Source organism: Passer montanus, unplaced genomic scaffold (genome assembly GCF_014805655.1).
Source record: "Passer montanus isolate IOZ18808 unplaced genomic scaffold, ASM1480565v1 scaffold15, whole genome shotgun sequence".
Classification (NCBI taxonomy): Eukaryota; Metazoa; Chordata; class Aves; order Passeriformes; family Passeridae; genus Passer; species Passer montanus.
Window position 1 is genome coordinate 13596980 of NW_024362051.1, and position 26229 is coordinate 13623208.

The 26229-nt window shown below is 60.6% G+C and overlaps 1 protein-coding gene across 1 annotated transcript in view; it reads left to right on the plus strand.

The window, feature by feature from the left end:
- Positions 1–998: 998 nt before the first annotated feature.
- PPARGC1B (PPARG coactivator 1 beta) overlaps positions 999–26229 on the plus strand; it is a 46988-nt gene continuing 21757 nt past the window's right edge. The window contains exon 1 of the mRNA XM_039701439.1: positions 999–1154. Coding sequence (XP_039557373.1) covers positions 1071–1154 — 84 coding nt within the window. The 5' untranslated portion in view covers positions 999–1070. The remainder of the gene's footprint in view (positions 1155–26229) is intronic.

Consider the following 26229-nt stretch of genomic DNA (forward strand, 5'->3'; position numbering starts at 1 on the left):
GAAGCACTTTGTGTTCACCCCTCAGAGCCTGGCACAGAGCTCCCCACCCCGATAGCTCCACACCACTTTGCTCCACCAGCTCTTTCCAGTGACCCTGTGCAGGTCTGGCTAGGCAGTCTGAGGGGAGTCAAGGATTTGGAGCCATTAGGCTGCAGGTGTTGCCTCTTGGTTGGTTGTGTATCAGCTAATTCAGGCTGCAGTGCCAAGCCCTGCTCTTACCCATGTAATTGCTACGGGTAAGCAAATAGAACATTCATGAGATTTTTGGTCCCATCATTAATTATTTCTGAAAGGGCTTTTAGGATACGCCTCAAAACCCCAGACAGAAAGATGACGTGCGTGACATCAAGATGCTCACAGCCGCAGCTGAAACGAAAACAAGGAAAATCAGAAGATCTTTTGCTCCTTTCTACTCTTTACTGCAGTCCCCTGGTCCCACTTTGTGCAGACCCACCGAGCCTGGAAGTGACCCCTGGCCCAACCGTGGCTCTCAGGGTTTTTGTATCTCCAAATATCGCTCCAAGTGGGGTGATCTGGGGACTGTTGAGAGGCGCCTGGCGCTGTTGGATGCTCCCACTTTTAAACGCTGGCACTTTTAAGGTGCGAGCAGTGGCACTGTTCGCAGTGGGTTCCCTCTGCGTGTGCGCGTCCCTGGGGATGGCGCTCCTGCAGGAACCGCTTTAAAAGCCCCGCAGAGAGCCTGGACGTGCCCCCTGCTCTGACCCGCTGCACCCAGCGCTTGCACATCCAAACTCAGAGCAGCCCAGGGGCCGTGCCGCGCCAGCGGGCGATGCTGGCCACCCCCCGTGCCACGGGGTGCCACTTCCAGGGGGCACTCAAAAAGTGCCGTCCCACGCGTGTCTGCAAAGCCCTCGGGGCGCTTCCTGGCAGCGATCCCCCCCGTGCCCGGCTCCCGCAGCGGCTGCGGGCGGGGGCTGCGGGCGGCTCCGCGGGCGGGGGCTGCGGGCGGCTCCGCCCCGGCGCTCCGCGCTCCCCGCCCCGCCGGCCGCCCGGCTCCCGCCGCCGCGCCTGCTGCATGCTCGGTGCTCAGCCCCAGCCGGAGGTGGAAGATGGCGGAGCCGGGGCCGGATTGCAGCTCTCTGCTCGACGAGGATCTCTCCTCCTTCGTCTTCAGTTACCTAGCTGACAGCCAGGTAGGCAGCGCGGGGCGGGGGGGGCTCTGCTGCGCGGCTCCCCGGCGCGCCGCAGCCGGAGCGGGGGGAGCGGACGGACCCCCCCGCTGCTTGCCGGGGCACCCCGGGGAAGAGCCGGTGCTCTGCCGGATGGTGCGGGGCCCGGCTGGTCCGCCCGGTGCCCCGGCGGGGCGCGGCGGTGCCGTTCTCCCCCCGGCTGCGGAGCCGGCCGCCCGCGGGGCTGTGCGCGCCCCTCCCGGGGCTCCCGGCGGCCGCAGCCCCGCAGCCCCGCCGGCGCTTTCAGCACCACTCGCACGTGGACTCCCGCGCCCCCCCACTCCCCCATCGGCCGGCAGTTCGGGGGGGACAGGGGACAAGTTGATGGGTTGCGGTACAGAGCCACCCCCTCCCCGGTTGTTAGGGCTCCCCGAAGTGGGGAGGGGGCGGCGCGGTGCGGGCGGTGGGGGGGGCTCCGCAGGGGGCTGCGCGGTGGGGGCTGACAGAGCCGGGCTGTGGGATGAGTCATGCCGAGCGTCAGTTCCACGCATACGGGCTGGGATCTTGGGGGATGGAGGTTTGGGGAGGGGGGGGTGCGACAGCGACGGGGGTCTCGGTGCTGCGAGTCGCCGGCTCCAAAATGTGGATGGGCTGTGTTTTGGACGGAGCTGGGTATTAAAATCAGATTAAGGCTCCTTGGCAGCTCCGGCGGGATCACGAGAGCGAGCCGTGCTGGCTATAGGGCTCGCATGCTTTTCCATTTTGGGGGCTGCAAGAGAGGCGCTATACAATAAACCGGGCAGGAGCCGGGGCTGAGCCCGAGCACGGCCGCGCATTTCGCAGTCGGCTCCATGAGGCTGCTGCAAGTGGGAAGAGTTTTCTGTAGTTATTTATCATCCCCCCGACCCTTCACTTTCATAACCACGGATTACAAAATAGCTCAGATTGTGAAGCGGGCGCATTCATCCCAACCCTTGCTCTCTCACCAGTTCAGCCCCGCGATTGCACGCAGCCCGGGAGCGTGTGTGTTAGTGGGGAACAGCACCGGGGGCTAATCCTGCCGCCGTTTGGGTTCAAAACAAACACGGGCTCGAGACCTGCTAAATCAGATTTGTCCGCGGTGCGTGTGCCAGACAGAACCAGGCAGGGCTCGCCACCAGGCAGATTGATGTAGTCCCGGCACCCCTGCTCGCCTGCACCAGCGCCAGCGCGCTCCGGCTTGGCACGGGACCGGGCGGCTTCGGGGGCAGAGCAGGGGGAGGCAGCCGGGCTGCTTAACCGAGAGCTGCTGACAGGTTGGTTACAGCAGAAGGGTCAGGAAAGGTGAGAAAGGGGCCGAGATTCTGTAAGCACTTTGTGGGGTTTTTCCATTTTGTTGTTGCTGAGGGAGCCATTGGAAGAGGGGAGACTGGTTGTGCGGGACGCTGTCCCCTGAGTGGGCTGTGTGTGTGGGATGCCATCCCCTGGCAGTGTGGCACAAAGGCTGCAGCTCCCACCAGCCCCACTGCTCCCTGAGCAGGTGAAAGTTCCTGGCTCCACTTCCCTGTAATAACCCTCCTGTTCTCCGTGTGCTAACCATGACATGATAAACCCTTATGGTTGCAGCATGTGCCTGGAGGCTTGTTTCTCTTTTTCTTTGCTTTTTGGTCAGCATTTGATGTGCCAATTTAAGAATCTTATTCCAAAAAGCAACTGCTAAGGGAGGGGGAAAAAAAAAATCCTACGAATTGTCATCCTTCTCTGGTGCAAGCCCACCATGTTGTGAATATTCCCTGGAAAATTTGGAACTGTGAAATTGCCTGTGCTGAAATGAGACAATGTTGATGAAACGTAGTTGGCTGTGTCCCCTGTTTTCTCTCCCTGTCCCCGGCGTGCTCTGTGCTGGAGGGAGCAGCACAGGTAGCGCTGCTCTGAAATCTGCAGGTGTGGGAGGAGAGCAGCAGCCAGGGCAGCGTTGCAGCTCGCTGCAGCTCCCGTGCAGCCCCTCTGTGCTCTCCGTCCGGCGCCTGCTTTCGATAATTCCATTTCCTCTTCTGTCCCCACGTGCGCTGAGGGGCTCAGGGCTGCCATGGGAAGCAAAGAGAAGACGGAAAAAGGAAGAAAAAACAGCCCCCCCCAGCTATGATTTGCATGCGTTTGCTTAAGAAGCGCCTGAAGTTGTAAGCATGTGTTGTGCCTGTACCTTAACCTCTGATGAAACTGGGGGAAGGCTCCAGCCCTGGCTCTGTCACATGCTGCCTTCTAACTGGGAGCGGGAGGCGGGCCGGGCTGGCGCTGACGTCTCTCCCCATTACTACTGTACGAGCCTCTGCTTACAACTGGGTTGCTGACTCCTCTTGGAGCCCCAAAGCTGCTGCCCAAGGAGCCCAGCACGGAGCAGGTTACCCTGAGAGGCTGCGCTGTCAGGAGCCCACGGGATGATGAATAGTGGCTGTTTTCCTTCGTGGAAATGTTGAGGAACTGGGACTCTGCTGCTCTCTCTGCAGCCCATGCTGCTCCCTGTCCTTGCTTTTGCAAGGAAGGCACAGCTGGTGCAGGTGCCAGGTGATCCCTTCCCCTCCAGGGGAGGAATCCTGAGCGAGGCTCTCGGGGAAGGTTTGGCAGGGGTATCTGCATCAGCCCCTTATTCATAAGGGTTTGTGCTGAGGGTGCCAGCTAACCTCTATTTACATATCGAGGACAGCGATGATTCACGTGGTACCTGCATTGCTACAGAAAGAAAATCAGGGTTTTTCACTTGATATCTGCCTTTCTCCTGCCAACTCCTTTTTTCTTATTTTTTCTATTTTTTTCTAACAAAAAAAAAAGTGATTTTGTTCTGCTGCGCCTCAAAATGTGTCATTTCTGGGCCTGCTTAATCCATTTTGTGCAACTCTGCTGCTCAGAGGTATGAAGCTGGTTGTAGCTGGTTCATCTGCTGGCACCAGGCACTGGGAAGTGCCAGCCAGGCAGCTCTGCTGAGAGCACCACGGAGCAGCTCTCAGCATCCCTGCGAGAGGCTGGAGCACTGTGCCTCTGACGGCTTCAATTCCTTTAAAAACCCCAAACAAAGTGCAGCAGGGGGGGTGAAAAAAATAATAGAAAAACCCAGGCTGCTTCTCAGAGGGATGTATGTTTAAAGATCACATGAACTGAAATACAATATTCCCTCTTTAACTTCCCAGCCTCCTGCTAACAGCTTAATCCATCGATGAGTGCAGGAGGCACAGCGAGCCCGCGCTGGGTTGGCATTTCTAGTGCTGAGGTGGGGATGCATCTCTAATTTCTGATAGTCCTCACTGAGCTGATTGATATCCTGCTCTTTCTGTGGCTTTTCTCGTGAAGATTTGGGGTGGGTTTGGACAGTGGACAGCCCGAGGGCCCGTGCAAAATGCATCCTCAGCTGCATTGCTGCAGCGTGGGTCGAAGGGCTGCTGCAGTGGCAGGGCTGGAGGAGGCTGAAGTTTTCTGGGAAGCAGGGTGGCTGTGTCCTGGTGGCTGTCACCGTGCTGGAGCTGGGGGTGCTGGTGGCTGTCCCCACCACAGCAGAGGCTGAGCTGAGCCAGGGGAGAGAGAGCAGCCGGAGGGAGAGGAGGGCTGGGCTGGAACCTGCCCCTCAGAGCCTGCCCCCACAGCTGCCTGCCTTGCCCCGGGGTTCTGACCTGTGTTCCCCAGCCCAGGGGTGCCCCGCGCCGGGGTTTTCCCCCAGCTGCCTGCCTGCACATCCCTGCCCCGCTCTCATGCCGTAATGGAAAGGCACCTCTCCAACAGGTGAATAATTAAGGGCTCAACGAGGGCCTCCAGCAAAGGCAGCTTTGTGAGGGAGAGGGATCTCTCTCACATTAACCTTTCCAATGTCAAAAGCCTTTTCGTAGGGAGGAACTCCACTTACACGAGCTCTTTGGCACAGTTGGCTGTCTAATTAAAAATGCTCTGGGAATGCCCCTTCCAACCCCAAACTCCTGTTTTTGGGGAATGGTTCCAATGTCTCTGGTGCAGGGCTGGGGACAGGGATGGCACAGGCTGGCTCCTGGCACAAGGTTTGTTGTGGTGCCAAGGGCAGGAGCCCACCAGGCTCTGGGATCCCCTTTGGTGGGGCTGGGGGCTGTGGCAGGATGTGGGAGCTGCTGTAGTGATGGGACAGGGAGAGTGGATTCAAACTGACACAGAGCAGGGTCACAGGAGACACTAGGAAACAATTCTTCCCTGTGAAGGTGGGCAGGCCTTGGCACAGGGTGCCCAGAGAAGCTGTGGCTGCCCCTGGACTGCTGGAAGTGTCCAAGGCCAGGCTGGAAGGTGTCCCTGCCCATGGCGGGGGGTGGAATAAAGGAGCTTTAAAGTCTCTTCCAACCCAAACAATTCTAGATCCCATGAAGGACACGATTCCCCCTGGCCAGCATGTGCCAGCACCGTGGAGGCTTGGGGACATCCCCGGGCTGGGGCAGAGGCATTGAGCAGGGCCAGTCTGTGCTGCTGCCGCCAAACACCACCGCCAAAGCCACCACTTCTGCATGCCCTGGGGAGATGCTGCCACCGGGGCAGGGGGCACTGTCCCTGTGGGGCCCTGCAGCCCTGGCTCTCAGGGAAGGGAAGGCTGTCCCCAGAGACGCGGCTCCAGCGCGTGTGGCACCGGCCGGAGCCGGGGCCGCGAGGTGCTGGCAGGGCCTCGGCCGCAGACACGTTTGCCGGAGGAATCGGCTTCGGGCTCCCGCAGCTGAGCCCTGCTCCATGGCAACCCGGCGCGGGCTTATATTTCTCGTGACTGCTTGGCAGCCTGAAGTGATTTAGCGGGGGGGAACTCTGTCCGCGCCGGAGCCGCTACCAGCGCGGCCGTGCCGCGGTGACCGCCACGCTCCGGCCGTGTGGGCCCACAGCCCAGGCGTGGGCCGGATCCCACCTCCTGCTGCCTGCAGAGCCACCTTCTCGCCCGGACAAGGGTGGTTTGAGGTGCCTGTGCTTGTAGTAAGGAGGCAGGGACTAAAGGTTGAAGTTAATGGGGCGGGTGGTCAGGTGAGGTGGTGACCTACTTCCAGGGGCACGGGCACCGTAGGCACTGGGTGATGGTCCAGCCAATGTGTTTCCCTTCCCTTATCGCTCGGCCATTCTGCTTTTCAGCACTTTTCCTGAACTCTGGCTTACAAATTATTATTTATTTGTTTATGGTGGTTGGTTGAGGTTTTTTTTCGTTTTCTTTCAATAACGGGAGCTTCCGAGAAACACCGAAGGACTTTGCACAGATCTGGCTGCGCCCAGGGCCTCGCCAGCCCTGTCCTCATCCAGCCCCGTCTCACTGCACTTCCCCACGTGGAGGCAGCAGCCAAGGCCGAGCTGCTGCATTAAACCAGTTCACTTCTGAATTAACACAGGGAAGGAAAAGTAAAAGCTGGAAGTCTCCTTTGGCCCTGGAAGATCTGGATCCCTCCAGGGGAGGGGTTCTTCATGTGACAAGGCGGTATCTGCTGGTGGGGGCTGTGGCAGCCCTGGGGACACGGCCCCATGCAGTAGCCAGAGTAACCTTTGATCTCTGCAATGTGGGGCTTAGGGAAAATACTTCCCTTATCTCACTTATCCCAGTGTCCCGAGGCAAAGCCAGCAGCCATGGGAGCTGGGTGGGCACCCCAGCACCAGGAGCTTCCCTGGAGGGAGCATGATGATGCTGAAGGGTGCCAGGAGCTTTTTCCATCTGTGTCCCCTCTGTCCCCATGGCCCCCTGCCCACCCAGATGGGGACAAAGGCAGGAGAGCCCATGGAGGGCTGATGTGACACTTCTCCCCTCCCCTGGGATGAGCAGTACATGCTTTATATGGATGTTTTTGTGCTGAGGTGGCGCCTCCGGCTCTTGCAGGGACTCCAGTTGCAGGGCAGCAGCGTATCTTCACTGAGATGCATTTTCTGAATTCTTCCCCTGCGGCCGGGGCAGCACCGCAGCCCCTCTGCTGAGCCAGCCACGCCAGCCCCCTAGGTTCCTGTTTCACTTTGCTGCCATTTGGCTCAGAGAGCAGCAGCTCAGCACTGCTGTCCCTTCTGCTCCCCCCTTTGTCTGGGGGGCTGCAGGACACGCTGTGTCCCCAGCATATGGAGGGACAGTGTGGGAAGTGTCATCCTTTCACCCCCGCTGCCAAAAGCTGCCTTCCCCACCTATTCCCCGAGGAACCCTCATTTCCTAATTTTCATGGACGTCAAGAGCAAGGAAATCCTGTGGCGAGGGCCGAGCGTCCTGGCCGGGGCTGCGGGCTGAGCTGGGGCAGCCTGCGATGGAAGGAAGCCCAGCTGCCTCTCTTCATGTTTGTTCTGCTCCCTCCCGCGCCCTGCAAGGGGGGATGTGGCTTTCACAAGTGACAGCTGGGGACCTGGCTGCCCTGCCACGAGGTGACCCACGGCTGGAGCAGCCCCAGCTGTCCCCGGGGGTGCAGCATTTTTGCTGAGCGCTTTTCTTGCGGTTTTTAGCCAAGTTCCTAGGTAGGAGGGAGTCGTGTTGTTATTTTTTCATGAAGAAAGTGCATCTGTAGCTGCGGGGTGTTCGGGAGGCTGCCGTGACCCCTTGCATGCACGCAGGACTGGCACACTGGGCTGCAGCTGGGCTGGACTGGAGCTGAGACCAGCACTGGTCACCCTGAGGCCATGGCTGGGCATGTGCCAGGGGGACAGCCAGGAGCTGGAGGTGACAAACACGGCACACACAGCTCTCTGGAAAGCAGGGCCAGCCTCTGGCTCTCTTTCCCCTGCAGAGGCCAGTCCCTCTGCCAGCATGGTGTGGTGACACCGGTGGCCACAGAGCTGGTGGCCGTGGACCTTTGCTCCACGTGTGCTGCCAGGCAGAGCCCACACCCCTGGGCTGGGAGCAGGGCCAGATCCCACTGCCCGTGTGTGGGATTGGGGCTTGCAGGCAGAGCTGGCCAGGGGCTCACCTTGGCTGGTGCCAGGTGAGCTGCCAGCCCCTGCTCCTGCCACGCACAGGCTGCTCACCGGGCACCAGCACGGCGGGGCTGAACTTTGTCCAGCTTCAGTCCTGATTTCTTGGCACCTTCCCTGCCTCGCTGCAAACGTTTGCAACTTCCACTGCCCTTGGCTTCCAGCTAATTAAACTTTGCATTCCTGTTGGCTCCCTGCAAACCCAGGCTGCTTCCCTTTGCCCCGGGCTGGGGGACCTGCGGCTCTGCCTGTGCCAGGTGTGTGTGGCTCAGGGCCACCTTCGTGGCAGGAGGATTTTCAAAGCTCCCCTCCAACAGCATCAGCCCCAGAGCTCTGCACAGCTGGAGATTTAAACCACCAGCATCGTTTCTCCTTTCGAGCAGGCTTGCACACAGTCACGACCAAACCGTGCTGATAATGAAAAGAAAAAAAAAAACATGCAATTTTTTTTCTTAAAAAGGAAGTTTCTGTTTCTGTGTGGGCCCCACAGGGAGGCTGGCGCATGCGGGTTTCCAGTGCTAGAACCCATTTCCCAGGTAACAGAACTCCAGCCTGTGAGAACTGTGTGGTTTTCTCAGGCTGAAAGGTTGGACGGGATTTGAGCTGCTTTTTTTTTTTCCCTTGTTGCCGTGTCCTTTTAAGAAGGAATAAGTATGTCTATTTATATGTATTTTGAAAATGAAAGCACGTGGCCCGTGTCCCCAGAAACCCTCACGGTACACGTTGTCACCCAGCTCTGGGGGGGACCCTGCTGTGCTGGTGACCACCCGCAGCAGCAGAACTGGGGAGCAGCCCCTGGAGCTTGGGGTGAGCTGTGGTAGGTGCAGGACACTCTGCTGGGAATCCTCCGTGGGACCAGAGGCTTTGGGATGTGGAAGTGGATGCAGCAGGAAGGAAGTTGGTGGCTGAGAGGAGAGAGATGTCATGGGGGGAATGTTGGGACAGCATGGGTGGGAAGGGCTGGAGCTGCTCGCTTCCTTTGCTCCTGTTGTCTCCTCCTGCCCATGCTTGGAGTGATGCTGCCTGGCCTGCCTGCAGTGCTGGCTTCTCCCTTCCTCTGCCAGGGCATCTGGGATGCAGAGTGGTTTCCCTGGGGAGAACTGAGGGTCTGCCTGGCCTGGCTGCCTCCTCTCAGTGTCCACCTCAGTGTCCAGCAGTGCCCGCTGCCCAGAGGAGCTGCAAACCCGTCTGCACATCCAGCTGAGTCAAAAATACATGAAAGGCAGATTATCAGGGGGAGACTGTCCTCATCTCTGCCGCTCACTTATGGCAGTGCAAGGACCTGGAAATACAGCTTTCAAGTTTCTCTCTGTATTTATGTAACCCAAACGAACTCTTTTTTGGAAAGAGCCACTCTGTCTCATTTAGATACCTAAATATAGCAGCCTCTGGAGGGAGGATTAGCCTGCGAGTGCCCTGGCGGGTATGGGACCTTTGTGCATGGCTGTTCTGGGGAGTTTGAGCCTCTTTCAGTGGGGCCTGGGGGGGTTATTCCCCTTGCCATTGTCAGGGTGGGCTTGCAGTGTTCTGGGTCAGCGGGGAGCTCATGGCAGTGACGGGGTTGGGAAGCACAAACCTGTGGAAATGTGGACTGCAGGGTTTTTTCTAAATGTCTCCATGCCTTTTGAGGCCAGGGCCCTTCTGTGCCCAAACATGCTGTTTGTTACTGTGCCACCACCTCGCCGTGCAGGGAGGATCTGTGCTCCAAAGCACTGAGGCAGAGCTGAGCTGTGGGGTGAAACCTCCACGTCCAGCCCTGCCAAAGGGCCCTGTGGGGCTGCAGCGCCTCGGGGTGATCAGTCAGGGCTGTTGGGGATGAATCACCCCCACAACGTGGCACTGGGTGGAAAGGCAGGGAAGTGCAAGGGTCCTTCTGCCCGTAGGTGCACCTCAGGTAAGGTGCACCCTAAGGGGAAGGTGTGGGACCAAGCCTTTGGAGTGCCAGGCTGAGGGACACCCCACAGGTGCCATTTCCCTTTGCCAGGGCTATTCAGGGACACCCACCCTCCTGGGCACCAGCGCCTGCACACTTCTCTGAGATGCAGGTGTTGGCAGAATCTGGGCACTGTGCCCATCCCATGGACCCACCTCTGCATCTTCACACACACCAGAGCTCTTTGCCTTTGGATGAGCACAAGAGATGGGTCTGACCGTGTGGTGTGGGGGGCTCTCTTGCACCCCTGGCATCAGCCAGGCTTGCATCTTGCACCAAGCATTGAAGCATTGACGGGAGCTGAGTTTCTCAGAGGTGCACAGGGTGACCTTTGCTTTTGTCTTGTAACGTTTCCAACTGCCCTGCAAGTGAGGGTGCCATGTGTCACTTCCAAGGAAGTGGGGGGTGGCTCTGTGTGTGTGCTGGTGTCCCAGGGACTTGGTGACACATGCTGCAGGAGACTCTGCAGCTGGCTCCTTTTAAGAGTGTGGAGAGGACACCACAGACACCCTTGTGTTTCCCTCTGCTCCTGCCTGCTTTGCAGTGCTGACACAAGAGCAGCTCCCTGGCCTGGCTGCAGGGGCTCCTTGGGATTTGGAGACACACAGGAGCTGCCTTGTGTTTTCTGCAGGAAAGCAGAGGGTCCCTCAGCTGTTTGAGCACTGCCTCTGTGCTTTTGGTGTGCTTTTGGCTCTGCCTCCTTGCACACCTCATCCCCCCGCTGCCCATCCTTGCACCTCCCTGTGCCCCGTGCCCAGCTCAGAGCTGTGCAGCCTGTGGTGTGCAGGCTCCTCTGCCATCCCCCTGGGGCAGCAGCCACCTGGCTCAACCCTGGGACCCCGGGGATGTGTCAGTGAACACCTGCACGCTGCCTTCACACGGTGCCCTTGGGCAACCTTGCGAGCCCCTCAGTGCGCCGCGGGGACAGGCAGGTCCTGCCTGGGCACTGCCCTGCTCAGGTGGGTGTTGTTCGGCCCTGGCAGGGTGCAGGTGAAACGGAGAAGGCAGAGGAAGCAGAGGAGGAGGAGGTGGCACGGTGGGCTCCGTGCAGAGGGCTCGCAGTGTCCCCAGGATCCCCGAGCTCCTGGCAGATGGCTGCAGCCCTCCCGCCCTGCTCCGAGGAATACAAATGTGCGGCAGATACGGTTACCCGGCCCGGCAGCGGTGTTGGCTTTCATCTGGATCGATATCCCTGCCGGCCTGCGTCTGCGGGAGCGCCCAGCTGGCAGCACAGGCCTGCCCAGGAGCAGCACAGACACCACCGGGGCTCTGCAGCCCCTGCCCGTCCGTGTGTCCGGCTGCCTCGGCGCGGAGGCAGCGCCGCTTTCGCGCTGTCCGGCTCCGTCATGCGTAAAATGTAATAAATAGGGCCATAAGCCTTTTACAAAGTCTATTTCCACTCTTGGATCCGGGATTTAATGCATGGCTGCTTAGAGAGGCTGAGGATTTCAGGGGTCAGCAAGGCTAATTGCAGTGCTGGAATAAAAGGGTGCGTGGTGAGGATCCTGCCCACGGGCGGGAGCGGGTGCCGGGGGTCCCAGCCCCCTGCCCGCTGCTCTGGCCCTGTGTGCTCCCTGCCGGCAGTCTGGGAATGCCACGGCCACGTGTGGCAGCTTGGTGAGGGCTGGGGTCCCCAGGGAGGTCTCTGGGGGCCCGGGAGGCCGAGGCAGCTGGGGAGTCACATGCTGCAGGTGTTCGGTTCCCTGCTGCTCCGCGGTGTCCTGTGTGTCTGCCCAGGCACGGCTGGCTGGAGCGCTTGATCTTAGATTACCTGTAAGCCAGGGAAAGCCTCTGCGGGGCCAAGGGCCAGTGAGGATCAGGGCTGTCCCGCTGCCAGCTCAGCCCCAGCCTGCAGCATCTCCTTCAGAGGGGAGCTGGGTACCATCCTGCCAGGCTGTGCCAGCAGGCCCTGATGCCACAAACTGGGATGTGATGGGATGTTTGTCCTGTGCCGGGGAGACAGCCCCACTGGGAATGGAAACGCACTGCTGGGGGAGAGACCGGAATGGGGGATGCTCCAGTGCTGGGTGTGCTGGGGCTGGGGTCAGGACCTGGGCAGAGCTTTCCTGGAGGTGCCAGGGAGGGGCTGATGGGATGTGCAAGCTCTGCATCACCAGGACAACCAGCAGCCACCCGCGCCCTGCAAGGAGGGGGACCCAGATGCCCCGAGGCTGCCGGGCGTGCGCCCTGTGCCAGCCGCTCGCTCCTGTGGTGCTGGCAGGGCTGTGCCGCCGGCCACGGCAGACGGGGGACGCCAGCTCCGCTCAGTGACTTCGCTGGCTGATCCCGTCATCTCCATCTCGCGCCAAGTGCTGAAGTCGCCATGGAAACCGGCATGGCAGCAGCCTCGCCAGCATCCTCACTCCCAGCGCCCGGCCGGTGCCGCGCCGGTGGCGGGTGACCCGTGCCAGCCTCGGCCACCGCTGCTGTCCCCGTTCCTCCGGGGTGTCAGTCCCGCTGCTGGGCTGGGGGATGCGCACGGGGCCCTTCCGGAGCCGTGGCAGGGCCCGATCCATCAGAGCTCCTCCATCCCGCAGAGCCTCGCAGCAAGCACAAAGCGAAAGCCCGAGAGTATTGCTATTAATAGTACCTGCTCAGAAAGTTATCTTTAGCTGCACTGCTCCCACCTTCATTCATAACAGCCATGGCACGGGCCTGACTCTTCGCCCTGCTGCTGGAGTGGCGTTGAGGTAACCCCGGCATCCCCAGGTGCCCCACTCGCCTGGGCTTCCACCACTCAGCAGCCTTTCCTCTGCCTGTGGGGAGGGATGTGCTGCAAACCTTTCCCTGCAGTGGGAAATGGAGCTGGATTTCTTTTCCAAGGGTTCATTTTTCTGTGGTGACCGTAACTCTGAACTCTGCTTGGCTTTGCCTCTCCTCCCACGTCGCTCCTGTGCAGCAGGGTTGTGTCTTGCCAAAGGCTTTCTCCCTGGAGCATCCCTGCTGGAAGTCCACTCTGGTGCTGGGATTTTGCTTGATCAGTGGAGGAGGCAGTGCGTGAAGTCGACTGTTGGGGATGGAGTATTTTCCACTTGTATTTCAGTGGGTGTTTTCGTAGGTTTCAAGCCGTGGTCCACCCTTCCCAGCATCTTTCATCTCCGGAGCTCACACAGCTCCTGGGAGGGTGCAGGGCTTTGAAAGGGCTTTGAGGATTCAAGGGCTCATCCCACTGCTTTGAGGCAGCATCTCCCACAGTTGCCAGGGAAAGGCTTGTTTCTCCTATTCTTGAACTCGGCAGTCACCGAGTTCCTCAGGTTCCTGGGTTAATCTGTTCCTGCCTTTAATGAGCTGCCTCATTAAAGTGTTTTTCCCTAATAACCAACCCTCCGGGCTGGGTGATGTTCAGCTGCAGACAACTGGAGACCTGTAGGCTGCAAAGGGCTGTTCAGGCTGTGTGTGGGGTGCAGGATGAGCATCATCCCTCTTCTCCCACACGGTGCCAAAAAGGCTGTGAAGGGAGCAGCCCAAAGCACCCCAAATCTGCCTCTGCTGGGCTGCAGCACCAGATCTACTGCACCCACAAACTACAGGGCAGGCTGTACTGAGGGTGGCATCTGCCCTTGGGGTGCAGCAAACTGGGGATACTGGGACTAACCCATCGTGCTGCAGAGTCCTTCTACAAAATGTTCTTACCCAGGGGTGTGCAGCACAGGGGTTGGACATGGCCCTAGGAGCTGAACCTGTGGGTGCATGCCTGCACCCCTTGGGCTGGGAGGCATCTGCCCAGCCCTAATGAGGGGGTTTCAGCTGCTTGCCTTGGTGCCTGGGAGCTGATCTGGCTGGTTTGGATAAATGGAAGTGGAAATCGCCCTCCTGGGGGCCTGCTCTGTGTGCAGGAGTGCAGACACAGCTTGCAGCCGTGGCCTCCTGGGAGCATCCATCCTGCAGGCATCTGTCCCACCTGCTCCCCTTGTCCTGCAGGCATCTGTCCTTCCTGGTGGCTTTGTGGTGGCTGCCCTGGGTGGGCAGGAGGAAGGGTGGGAGCCCTTGGAGCAGTGTCTCCAAAGGAGCAGCTTCAGCAGAGCCTCTGGTGAGGTGGCAGCTGCCACAGCCCCTGTCCCCAGGCCGTGGTTTTTAGGGTGTCAATGATGCAAGGCAGGAAGGTGCCTGCTTCTGGGGCTGCTCCATTTATATTTAGCTGACCCAGTTGCTGAGCAGGGGCTGCTGGTCCCTCCTGGTGCTGCACTTGGGGTGCTGTGAGGGAATGCAGGAGCAGCATCCGGCTGGGAGCGCAGGGCTGGGCTGCATCTTGCATCCCTGCATCCCTGCATTCCTGCATCCCTGCATCCTGCATCCCTGCAGCCTGCAGCCTGCTCTGGAAGGGCTGGACTGTGCTGGCACCCACCCTGCAGCCTGCCAGCCCCTCAGCACCCCTTCCTCATCCAGCAGCACCCCAGATTTCCCCAGGGAAGGAGGAGCTGTGGTGCCCCAGCAGAGGTGGAGAGGCAGCAATTGCTGCCTGAGGTTGTGCACAGCCTGAGGCAGGAGCAGGCAGTGCTCCAGCCCCGTTCCTGGAGCCATCCCATGGCAGGAACCATCCCGTGGGGTTCTCCTGCCTCTCCAGCCTCAGCTCACCCCGGCAGCATCCTGCTGCTGTCTGCGGTGGGTGCTGCCGGGGTGTGAGGGGCTTCAGGGAACTCCTGGAAAGTGCTGGGCTGCCAAAACACATCCTCTCAGTGCCAAGCACCTGCGAGGCAGCTGCTTCCCCAGGGCAGGAAGGAGATAAAAAGAAAATCTCTTTCAAAGGCAGGGTGGGCTCCTCCCCGGGATCAGGGCGCGTGGCCAGGATGCTTTCCCGAAAAGAGCCGCGATCCCTGCGTGGTGAGGGGCTGGAGGGGACACGGTGTTCCCATCCTGCTGTCCCTGTGGCTGCGTGTTTCCAGGCCTGTTGTGGTTGGCACACCTGGAGAAAGGCGAGTCCCCAAGGCAGGTCAGAGCAAAGCACTTGCTGCGGAAAGGGAAATTAATTATGGGCACTTTGCTGCACTCCAAGTGACTGCAAAGGCTGATGTTTCTCCTCTTGGCCCATAAACTAATTGTAACGGCAAAACCTCAACAAAAGCCAGGCTCTTAAATGCTTTCTTAATTAATAATTCTCAATAATCACTTGACGTCAATGACCAATTAAAACTTTGGAGAAGGGAAGTTGTTGTTGAGTGCCCGGTACCTTTGCTCCTCCAGTCGCTGCAGCTCTGATGAATCCTGCAGAAAAGCACCGGGAAGGCCAAGCCCGATGTTTTTAAAGGAAAACATTCAGCAGGAAAAACGTGAATATTCACGTGAGTGTCCGCAGGGACAAGAGCAGGGGAGCTGAGCAGTCACTTGGCTCTGCTGCTCCCTGCTGAGCAGCCAGCAAGGGATGGCAATGCAGGCACCCAGAGGGGTGGCACCCAGGGGTGTCCCTTTGCTGTCCCTCTGGTGTGCTGGGCTCCCAGGGACAGCACGAGTGGAAAGGCATCTTTTCAGGGAGTCCATATTCCAGGGGTCTTGAAGGTCCTGCTGAATGTCCTGTCCCACGGTGGGTCCTTGGTTTGTCATGTGCCTCCTTCTCCTCTTTCTCCTCCTCCTTCCCACAGCCTGAGGTCAGCATCTCCCAGCTCGGCCCTGCCAGGCCTGAAAGCATCACCAGCTGGATTTTATTGGGTGGGAGTTGAGTGGTCCCCAATCCATCCACTGTTAAGTGGAGCCTCTGGAAAGCTGCCATTCATCTCCCTGCAGTGCTGGTGGCTGCAGCGCAGTGCTGGGAGGGTTAATGTCCTCCTCCTCCTCCTCCTCCTTCTCCTCCTCCTCCTCCTTCTCTCAGCTTCACAGCCATCTTAAAACTGCTGGAGCCAGGGCTGTGCACTCACTCCCTGCTCCCACTCCTTTTACAGTATGGGCTGGCTGGCCAGGGAGCCCGGCCTGCTCCTCCATCCATCCAGCTCTTTTCCTTCTTTGGATGTGCCCCGCTCCGGCTGCCCGGGCACTGCCTCCCCCCACGGGACCCGTGCCCCTGGCGAGGGGCAGTGGCCAGGCCAGGGGCTGCCACGGCTGGGCTCGGCAGTGCCACGGTGAGATTCCTGCCCACGGTTCTCCAGGGCAGCGCTGGGTGTGTGCCAGGGTGGATGCCAGCAGCTCCCGGGCACCGATGGCTCTGAGTGAGCACTTCATACCTGCAGATCCCTTGGTGGGCACTGGGAAAATCCTCCTGCAGGAAAGGTGGGAGAGGGTCACAGCTGGCAGCCAGAGGAGTGTGGCAGAGGGGGCAAGGAGCTTTGTGGCACAGCATCCCATCCCAGATGGGCACAGCCTGCTCCCAGCAGGGCAGCAGCACTCCTGCAGTGGGAGCCCTGCAGCACAGGCAGCAGGGAGGGCAGAGCCTCAGGCAGGCAGGCTCTGCTCCCCCCTGAGCTCTTCCCCTGCCTGTCACCCCTCACAGCTGGCCTGGGGCTCCCAGGGGTGTTGCTGGCGGCCGTGGGAGAGTGGCTGAGCCTGTGCTGATGGCCAGGCACAGCCCCAGCCCCGTGTGTGTCAGGACAGCAGCAGCACGTGCTCCTCTCTCTGCACCCCAGTGTGGCCTCTTACCCAAATTCCAGCCACTGCCCAAGGGTTTGTGCCCCTCCTGGCCCGGGGCAAAGCAGGGGAAAGGCCTCTGGGGCTGAGGGGGAGGCAGAAACTGGGCGTCCCTGTGTCCCCTCTGTGCTGCCTCAGCAGATGTCAGCACAGGGAGGAGGTCACCCAGGGATCACATCTGGGGATTTTTTGGGTTGCTGAAAGTCCCTGCATAGGATGGTGCCTGAAAAGGGAATGAGGGCAGAAGGGGGAGCAGCCCCAAAAGTTTTGGTCCCCGTGGGTCAGTGGGGGACACTCTGGGGATGCCAAGGACCTGTCATTGCAAGTGGCAATGAGCCACTGTGCCTGGTCCTGCCTGTCCCTGTGTGGGGACAGCAGCCTGAGATCCCTCGTGTCCCTGTGTCCCTGCAGCCACCAGGGTCACAGCAGGGGCTGTCACCTCTGTCCCTGCTGGGGGATGCCCCTGGGGCTGTGTCCCACCCTGCAGTGCCCAGGTGTGGCAGGGTGGGTGTGCAGCAGGAGTGCCAGGCAGGTTCCCAGTCACCTCCCCAGCGGTGGCACAGTGGGCACCAGGCTGCCTCTGTTGCTGCCAGCACTCCACCCCACTGTCCCCAAGGAGGATGAGGCAGCCCCAGCAGACCCCACAGCTTGGGAGACCCTTCAGAGGTCCCAGTAGCAGTGTGTGGGGCAGGACTGGTGCTGCTGTGGGTCCAGCTGCTCTCCAGCAGGGATGATGAATGGCTTAACCCTCTCCTGGCACTGCCAGCCTCCTGCTTGGCCACTGGGGTGGCACTGGGGGGAAGGCTGGGGAGCTGGGGGTGGTTCCTTTGGCCAGGCTGGGCAGGGGGCTGGCAGTGCTGGCCACCCAGGGAGCCCAGTGTGAGCCAGCCAGGAGCCTGGGAGGCACGAGGGATGGCAGCAGGATGGGTGCAGCAGGATGGCAGCAGGATGGGATGGAACAGGACGGGATGGATGCAGGATGGGATGGCAGCAGGATGGGTGCAGCAGGATGGGATGGATGCAGGATGGGATGGATGCAGGATGGGTGCAGCAGGGTGGGATGGCAGCAAGAGAGATGGCAGCAGGATGGCAGCAGGATGGGATGTGGCAGGATGGGGTGGCAGCAGGATGGGATGGAACAGGATGGATGCAGCAGGATGGGGTGCCAGGAGTGGGGGGATGGCTGCTGTGAGTCCCAGCAGGGCCACAGCCCAGCCTGCCTCCCTGGCACCCCTCCTTTTCTGCCAGGTGTGCTGATGGAGGCACGCAGGCCTCCTGCCAAGGGATGGGTGGCTTTCCTGTGGCTTCCCTGCTGCCAGAGCACGGGGATGGCTCCTCACCCAAGCAGCCAGTGCCAGTGCTCAGCCTGGCTGCCCAGCCTGGCTGCACTTGCTGTCTCCCTGGCACTGCAGGCAGGGGATTGTCTGCCAAGCACCGGGGTCACACCAGGATTTGTCTCTGCTGCACGTCCCAGAGGAGAGGAGCTGGAGGCACCCATGGCTCCCTGCCCCTCCTGCCTCTCTGCTCCAGCTGGTTTGCTTGAGGAAGATCCCTGATTTTGGCAGTGGGGAAGGCACCCATCCTTTGCCAGAAGCCTGGGTACACTCCCACCCAGGGGCACCCCCTTCCCACCCAGGCCCTGCTCATGCCAGCACACGTAAACCCTGTGGGATGCAGAGTGGGGGATTTGGACTCAGTCCCATCTCTCAGGAGTCACCCAGGAAAGAGCCTTGTGGGTTATTTTGTGCTTTGCACCCTGTTTGGGCCAGTGTGAGCCTGTGGATGTGTCCAGGCAGCCCCAGGCGTGGGTGAGGGGAGCATCAGTGCAGCCCCTGGCTCCTCTCACACCAAAGGCAGCAGCTGCAGGATAATAAATGAGGAGTCTATAATTAGACCCTGTGTCTGGAGCAGCGTCACGGCCTTGCCAGAGGGTTTTACCACTCACCACAGGCAGGTTTCCCTGCTCCTCCAGCTCCATGCCACCTCTGCACAAAAGCTCCTCCAAGACATCCAGCTGGAAAAGCATCCTGAGCAGAAAAACTGATACCTGCACAAAATCTCAGCCAGAGCAGAGCATTCCAGGGAGCCTGGAAGGAGCTGGCCCGGGGCCCGTCTCGTTTGGCAAAGGCTTTGTTTTGTTGCACAGAATTTTGTAGTAAAGCAAACAGGGATGGAGCCATGCCTTGTGCCACCCAGCCCCGTGCCTGCCCCTGTCCCAGCCCTGCTGCTGGTGCAGCCAGGACAGCTCTCACCCCTGGAACTGCTGCTCCCTGTGGTCCCAGAGCCCTCCCCGCAGCCTGGCTGTGCCACTGCAGCTGGGCTGGGCAGGGGACAGTTCCTGCTGGAGCTGGCCCTGCTGGCCGTGCCTGGGGACCCGTGCTGGAATTCCAGGAGAGGCTGGCGTGTTCTGTGCAGAGCCAGGCTGGGCTTTCCTGGCATCCCGGGGTGCCAGGCTGGGGCTGGCTGGGAATGAGGGGATTTGCATGGAGATTCCTGCTGCTCTCCTCTGGGATTTCCCCCGTGTGTTGCAATGGCAGGGATGCTGGGAGCAGATGCTGTCCATGCTGGCTCCTCCTGGCCTGGGGAGGGTTTCTCCAGGCACATCCCACACTGAGCCCTTGCCGTGGGGTGTGAGTGTGGCAGAGGCAGCTGGTGACAGCAATGTCACCTGCCTTGCCTTTGTGGCTCACAGCACCAGGACTTTTCCCTGCACCTCCTTCCACAGGGTTCCTGCCCCTCCCAGGGGTGGGAAATGCACAGTGCTGGGTAAAACTCAGCAGCACTGGGGCAAGCAGCCCCTTCCCACCCTGCACAGCCCCACTCCTCTGCTCCCAGCTGGCACCCTGGAAGCTGGCCCTGCATCCTGGCAGTGCCCAAGGCCAGGCTGGATGGGGCTGGGAGCACCCTGGGATGTGGGAAGTGTCCCTGCCAGGGCAGGGGTGGGACAAGACCTTCGAGGTTCCCTCCCAGTACAAACCATTCCATGATCCTGTGAAGGGTTCACAACCTTCCCTGTGCCAGCTGTGCCTTGGCACTGCGGGGACACCCCAAGGACACCCCAGTGGCAGAGCTGGCTCCCAGCTGAGCTGGGGAGAGCAGCCCGTGGTGCTGGGGGTCAGCGAGCCCCCTGCCTGCCCCCCACACCCCGGGGAGCACAGCCCCTCACCCAGGGCAGGCGTGTTCAGCGTGGGGCACGGCACCCACAGAGCCTGGGCAGCTGCCCAGGGCACTGGCAGCCCTTTGGGAGGAGGAGGAGGAGGAGGAAGGCACCTGACTGCCAGGCACGAGTCCAACTAGTTGAAACAGCTCCCGTTGTGGTTTGCATAACCCAGCCTGGCTGGGGCAGCTCTGGGTGCACACGGTGGCACCTGGGCTGGCAGAGGGGCTGCTGGGCAGGCTGAGGGGCTGCCTGCTCTGTGCCGTGCCCCCCGTGCCCTGCTGCCAGCCGGGGAGGGCAGGGCAGGCTGTCCTCCCCAGCTGTGGCACAGCAGTGTCCCCGCGAGTGCCTGGCAGTGCCACAGCCCCGCTGCCCTCCCTCCCAGCAGGAGCCTCCAAGGTGACACTGCAGGCTCTGACAAGGGCTCCTGGCCACGTGCCCACCTGGCAGCCCCTGCCCTGGAGGGACAGGGGTGGACAGGAGCCAGGCAGGGCTGGGGCTGGGGCTGCTCACATGGCTGGGCAGCTGTGCCAGGCTCCGGGGCCACACAGAGCGCATGAAGGTGGCACACCATGCCAGGCCAACCCCTGCCAGCCCTGCACGGCATTCCAGACCACCTGGAGGTGGCTTTCCCCAACCCAGAGGGCACCCCTGGCTCTGGTGGTCCCAGCCCAGGGGTGGGAGCAGCTCCTGTCACAGCCAGAGCTCAGGGCCAGCCTGCCCTGGGGTCTCTGGCTTTCTGTTGATCCCTGGATTAGCTGGGGTCAGAAACTGGGGGGCACAAGGCTTGGGGACGGGCAAGCTCAGGGCAGGGTGGCACAGCACGTGGAGCAGTTCAAGGATCTCATTTAGTGTAAGAACTGTGCTGTGGGCTTCACCCCGACTGGTTTGGGAAGAGGAGAGGGACCCCAGCTGCTGCCGCAGGGAGCAGCCAGACCCCTCCTCTGATGCCCTGTTGGAGCCTGCCTGGGGTTTTGGGGAGGGGAAAGGTGTGGTCCCTCCCAGGAGAGAATCTGGACTAGAACAAAGCTTTGTGGATGTGGGTTTGCATGTGCTCCTGAGGGAGCTGCTCGCCCTCGTAGGGTTTTTCTATCTGGAGATCTTGGAGCAGTTTCTTTGCAGGGTGAGTCAGTTGTTTGCAGAGTGGGAAGCCCGAGGAAAGCAGGTTGGCAGCAGCAGCTCCAGGCTGTGGCTCCCAGAAACGCTCCCTGCAGAGCCAAAGATGAGGGGCAGAGCCCAGCCCTGGGGCAGCTGACAGTGCAGACCCGGACACAGCAAAGCCCTGTGCAGCCCAGCAGATCCCCAGGGCAAACAGGCTGTGCTGCTGTGTGCCCAGCCTGCCCAGGGTGCTGCTCGGGGTGCCCACCCCCAGCATGCAGCTGGCAGCGTGTCCCTGCACCCCCAGAGCTGCTGGGACCTGCTCTCCTCCCACCCTGCCCACAGAGCTGTCAGTGCTGATGAGCACTGTGTGCCAGGGGCTCCTGATGCCCACCTGGAAAACACCCAGCTGCAGCACTCCCCCTCCCCAGCAGCTTTGTGGGCACAGAGCTGTCAGAGCAGAGGCACGAGGTGACCACGAGGTGACCACAGTGGGTGGTGACAGTCCCCTCTGGCCAGGGCACCTGCAGGAAATGGGCAGTAATTGATTTGGGAGTGGCAGGATGGGGTAGGAGAGGGAGCCCCTGGTTCAGGAGGAGAAGAGGGGGGGCCTCACCTCTTGCTGTGCCCAGGTGATGGGGACAGGGGGGTGCCCAGTGCCAGTTTGTGCAGGGCAGAAACAGGAGCTGGCATGGGCAGGGAGGGCTGGGCAGCAGTGCCCACCCACCTGGCACAGCTGGGGCTGCCACCTGCACTGGGCACACCTGGACAGGCTGGGCAGGGGGTGAGGACAGACCTCAGTGGATTGTAAGGACAGACCTGAGTGGTTTGGAGGGTAAGGACAGATCTGAGTGGTCTGGGGGGTAAGGACAGACCTCAGTGTTTTGGGGGGTGAGGACAGACCTGAGTGGTTTGGGGGTAAGGACAGCTCTGAGTGGTTTGTAAGGACAGACCTCAGTGGTTTTTCCCCCTGCACAGAGCTGTGCACCCTCAGAGCTCGTGCATGCAGCTGAATCCTTCATTTTCAGTGGCAGCCGGGCACGGTGGGGGCCCCCCAGCCCCCCTGGCAGGAGGGCAGCTCAGCCCCTGCCCAGCAGCAGAAGGGCTCCTGGAGGGGCCCTGGGGGGCTCGGTGGCCTGGTCCCCAGCAGGGCAGGGCTGTCCCTGCAGAGCTGGGGCCAGGCTGGCTGTGAGGTCAGCCTAATGCAGGCAGATCCTCCTTGTGCCTTCTTAACCCCAGCCTGACCCCTCCCCGTCTCCTGCCTCGGCCTCATTAGCTCTGGGAGGCTGCTGGTGGCACGAGCAGCCCGGGCAGTGCCAGCCCCCGGAGGAGCAGGGCTGCAGCAGCAGGGTGGGCAGCAGCCGGGCTTGCCCCTGCCCTGCTGCCACCTCGGTGCCAGGGGGGCTCCCAGCAGGGCACCCCTGCTCCTCAGCAGAGCATCAGCGAGGTGTGAAAGGGCTCCTGTGCCTGGGGAGGTGAGGGATGTCCTGCAGGAGGTGGGCACAGAGCTGGCAGGGGGTGACAGCGGGCTGGCAGGCAGCAGGCTCTGCCTGTCGGGTGTGAAAGGGGCAGGGGTGACCTCAGCTCTGTGGCACAGGGATGGCACCAGTGCCAGAATGGGCAGGGAGCTGCAGCCCTTGCCCAGCTGGGCAGGGCAGGGATTGCCAGGCTGATCCAGGGCAGGGATTCCCAGGTGGGGCCGTGGCTCCTGGAAAGCCAAGGGCAGCTCTGGAGATGCCCAGGCTGTGGGTAGGGAGCACGGCTGTGGCTGGCCTTGGTAGCAGTCATGTCCCCGTGGGCAGTGGCCCTGCCTGCCCCTGAGTGCCATGCTTCCCTCTGGGATTTGCTCTTGGAGCTGGCTGGGAGGGGTGAGAGCTGCCAGTGCCAGGGTGAGCAGTGCCCCTGGAGCTGAGCTGGGCTCAGGTGTGCCAGGCTGTGCCATGGGAGGGTGTTTGCAGTGTCCTCTGGGCAGAAAGGGCTTTGTGTCAGCCTCTGAGCTGGGCACCAAACCTGCCCGGGACAGGGACAGGGCTGCTCCTGCTCCCTGGGGTCCCTGTGCCCACTCAGTCATGTGGCTGCTGCCTGCAGGGACCTTGGAAGAGGAAGCTCTGAAAATAATCACCCCCTCATGTTTTCCTTTCAAAAGGAGGGAATTTTCATCGTGGGAGTTCTTGTGACCAGCAGGGCTGGCTAACAGTCATCTCCCCAGTGAGTCAGGGCTTGTCCCCTGCCATGGCACAGCCAGGTCCCAGTGCTGCCAGCCTGGCTCCCAGGGCTCCGCAGCCTTTCCTGCCCCCTGCAGGGGTGTGGGAGTGGAAGCCATCCCAAGAATTTCGGTGTCTCAGAGCTCTGCTGGCCTCAGCCACAGTCCCCACTGCTCCCAGCCCCACCGGGCATCCTCTCGGGGCTGCAGGGCTGGTGCCACCTCTTGCCCTGTCCTTGTCCCACACGGGCTGGGGGACACCTCACAGAAGAAGGTGAGGGTGCTGGGGGAGCCCTGCCTGGTCCAGCTCCTGCTCCTGATCGTGCTCCTGCCCTGCTCCTGCTCCTGCTCCTGCTCCTGCTCCTTCTCCTGCTCCTGCCCTGCTCCTGCTCCTTCTCCTGCTCCTGCTCCTGCTCCTTCTCCTGCTCCTGCTCCTGCTCCTTCTCCTGCTCCTGCCCTGCTCCTGCTCCTGCTCCTGATCGTGCTCCTGCCCTGCTCCTGCCCCTGCTCCTGCTCCTGCTCCTGCTCCTGCTCCTGCCCTGCTCCTGCTCCTGCTCCTGCTCCTGCTCCTTCCCTGCTCCCTCTTCCCTGCTCCTGCTCCTGCTCCATCTCCTCCTCCTGCTCCTGCTCCTGCTCCTTCTCCTGATCCTGATCCTGATCCTGCTTCTGCTCCTTCCCTGCTCCTGCTCCTGCTCCATCTCCTTCTCCTTCTCCTTCTCCTTCTCCTTCTCCTTCTCCTTCTCCTGCTCCTGTTTCTGCTCCTGCCTCTGCCCCTGATCCAGCTCCTGATCCTGGTTCTGCTCCTTTTCCTGCTCCTTTCCTGCCCCTCCTCCTTCTCCTTCTCCTTCTCCTTCTCCTTCTCCTTCTCCTTCTCCTTCTCCTTCTCCTTCTCCTTCCCTGCTCCCTCCCTGCCTGTCCCCTGTCCAGGTGTCCCCTGGCAGGGCTGGGAGCTGATGGCACAGTGCAGTCCCCTCTGTGCTCTGTGCCCAGCCCGTGCCAGCTGCTGTCTGTTGGTGCTGCCTTTGCTTTGGGGAGACAAAAAGGGATTTCCTAGAAAACCCCAGCAGTGTTCAGCCCGGGGTCTGTGCCCTGCCTGGCTGATGCCGTGGCGTGGGGACAGGGACAGGGCTGGCAGCAGCACTGGCACAGCTGTGTTTGGGGGCTGGATGTGTTTGCCAGGCTGCCTGCTGGCAGCGTGGGCTGCTGCAGCTGCCCCAGGGGTGCAGGGTGAATCTTAAACTATGTCATGGAAGGTACAAGTTGGATATTAGGAAAAAAAATTTCACCATGGGATCTGGGATTCTGGCATTCTGGGATCTGGGATTCTGGGATTCTGGCATTCTGGGATCTGGGATTCTGGCATTCTGGCATTCTGGGATCTGGGATTCTGGCATTCTGGGATCTGGGATTCTGGGATTCTGGCATTCTGGGATCTGGGATTCTGGCATTCTGGGATTCTGGCATTCTGGGATCTGGGATTCTGGCATTCTGGGATCTGGGATTCTGGCATTCTGGGATCTGGGATTCTGGCATTCTGGCATTCTGGGATCTGGGATTCTGGCATTCTGGGATCTGGGATTCTGACATTCTGGGATCTGTGATTCTGGGATTCTGTGATCTGGCATTCTGGCATTCTGGGATCTGTCCCACCTGGGCAGGCACAGTTCTGAGCCCGCTGAGGGTGCCCAGGTGTGCTGGCACTGCCTGGCCAGCCCTGGCAGCCGCAGGGACATGGGCAGGGCTGTTTCCATTAGGGGGTGTTGAGAGAGGAGGTGTTCCTTGGGAACAGCCTGTCCTGCTGTGTCTGCTCCTTGCACGGGGCACGGCCACCTCTGCCCTTGCCTGGTGCCTGCCACCACTGCGGGGGTGCTTTGGAGTCTGGGGGGGCTGCTTTAGGGTGTGTAGGGGCTGTTTTAGGCTCTGTGGGGGCTGTTTTAGGGTCTGTAGGGGCTGCTTTGGGGTCTGTAAGGGCTGTTTTAGGGTTTCTAGGGGCTGTTTCAGGGTCTGTGGGTGCTGCAGCCCTGGGCTGCTCCTGGAGCTCAGGCAGAACCAGAGTGGATCGGTGATCTGGATCCTGACCCCATGAGCTGAGGTGTGTGAACGTGCAGCCCTGTACCCTGGGCTATACTTTGCTGTGCCCTTCTTCCTAAACCTGCCACACCTTTGTTTGAAGTATTCCAGCAGAATGTTGTTTATCCAGGCCATTATTACCAGTATCTCAGGCTCCTTTTTTCTGTCCTGTGACTCAAGGACAGTTTAGTGCAATTTCTTCCATCTTTCCTGCATATCAAAGTTATCCTGGCAAGTTCATGTTTATTGTTTGCGGTTAATGTTTAATATTTCCCATTACTGGCATCTCCTGCTCGATCTTAATTACACCTCCTAATGTAAGACAAAAGTCAGGGAGCGAGACTGTGCTCGGGCTGGGCTGGGGCTCAGAGCCTGCCACTGGGCACCTCCTTTCCCACTCAGCACCTCCTTTTCCTCCTCAGCACCTCCTTTTCCTCCTCAGCACCCCCTTTTCCTCCTCAGCACCCCCTTTTCCTACTCTGCACCCTCTTTTCCCACCCAGCACCCCCTTTTCTTACTCAGCACCCCCTTTTCCTCCTCAGCACCTCCTTTTCCTACTCAGCACCCCCTTTTCCCACCCAGCATCCCCTTTTCCCACCCACCATCCCCTTTTCTTCCTCAGCACCCCCTTTTCCCACCCAGCACCCCCTTTTCCCACCCAGCACCTCCTTTTCCCACCCAGCACCCCCTTTTCCCACCCAGCCCATCTCAGGCAGTGTTGGGAGGGTGCCTGCTCCACGTGTGCCGCCGAATCCCAGAATGTTTTGGGTTGGAAAAGCCCTCGGAGGTGCCCAGGTGCAACCTTTGAGCCCCAGCTCCGAGCCCAGGCCGTGCTGGCACAGCGTGCCCGGCGTGCTGCCCCGCAGGGACCAGCACAAGTTGGTTTGGAGTGGCTCAGCAGGGAGAAGGAGCTGCTGTTTGCTCAGTGCAGGTTCTAAATGAGGTTTTGCCTCGTGCTGGCCGGGCTGAATCGTTAAAATGGATTAGTAGAAAGTTAAAAAAAAGCAATTAAAAATTAACAGGGGGCAGAGGGCGGAATGCCTGGCAGGACAGCGAGGTGTCTGCTCTGTGCAGCCTGGGGGGTTCCTGGGGGGCTCCCCCCAAACCTGGGCAGGGGATGAGCCTGTGCCTGTGCAGGCAGGGTCCCCTCACCCCCAGGGACCCCTCGCCCTTCACCCTGGGGCTCCCTGCCTGT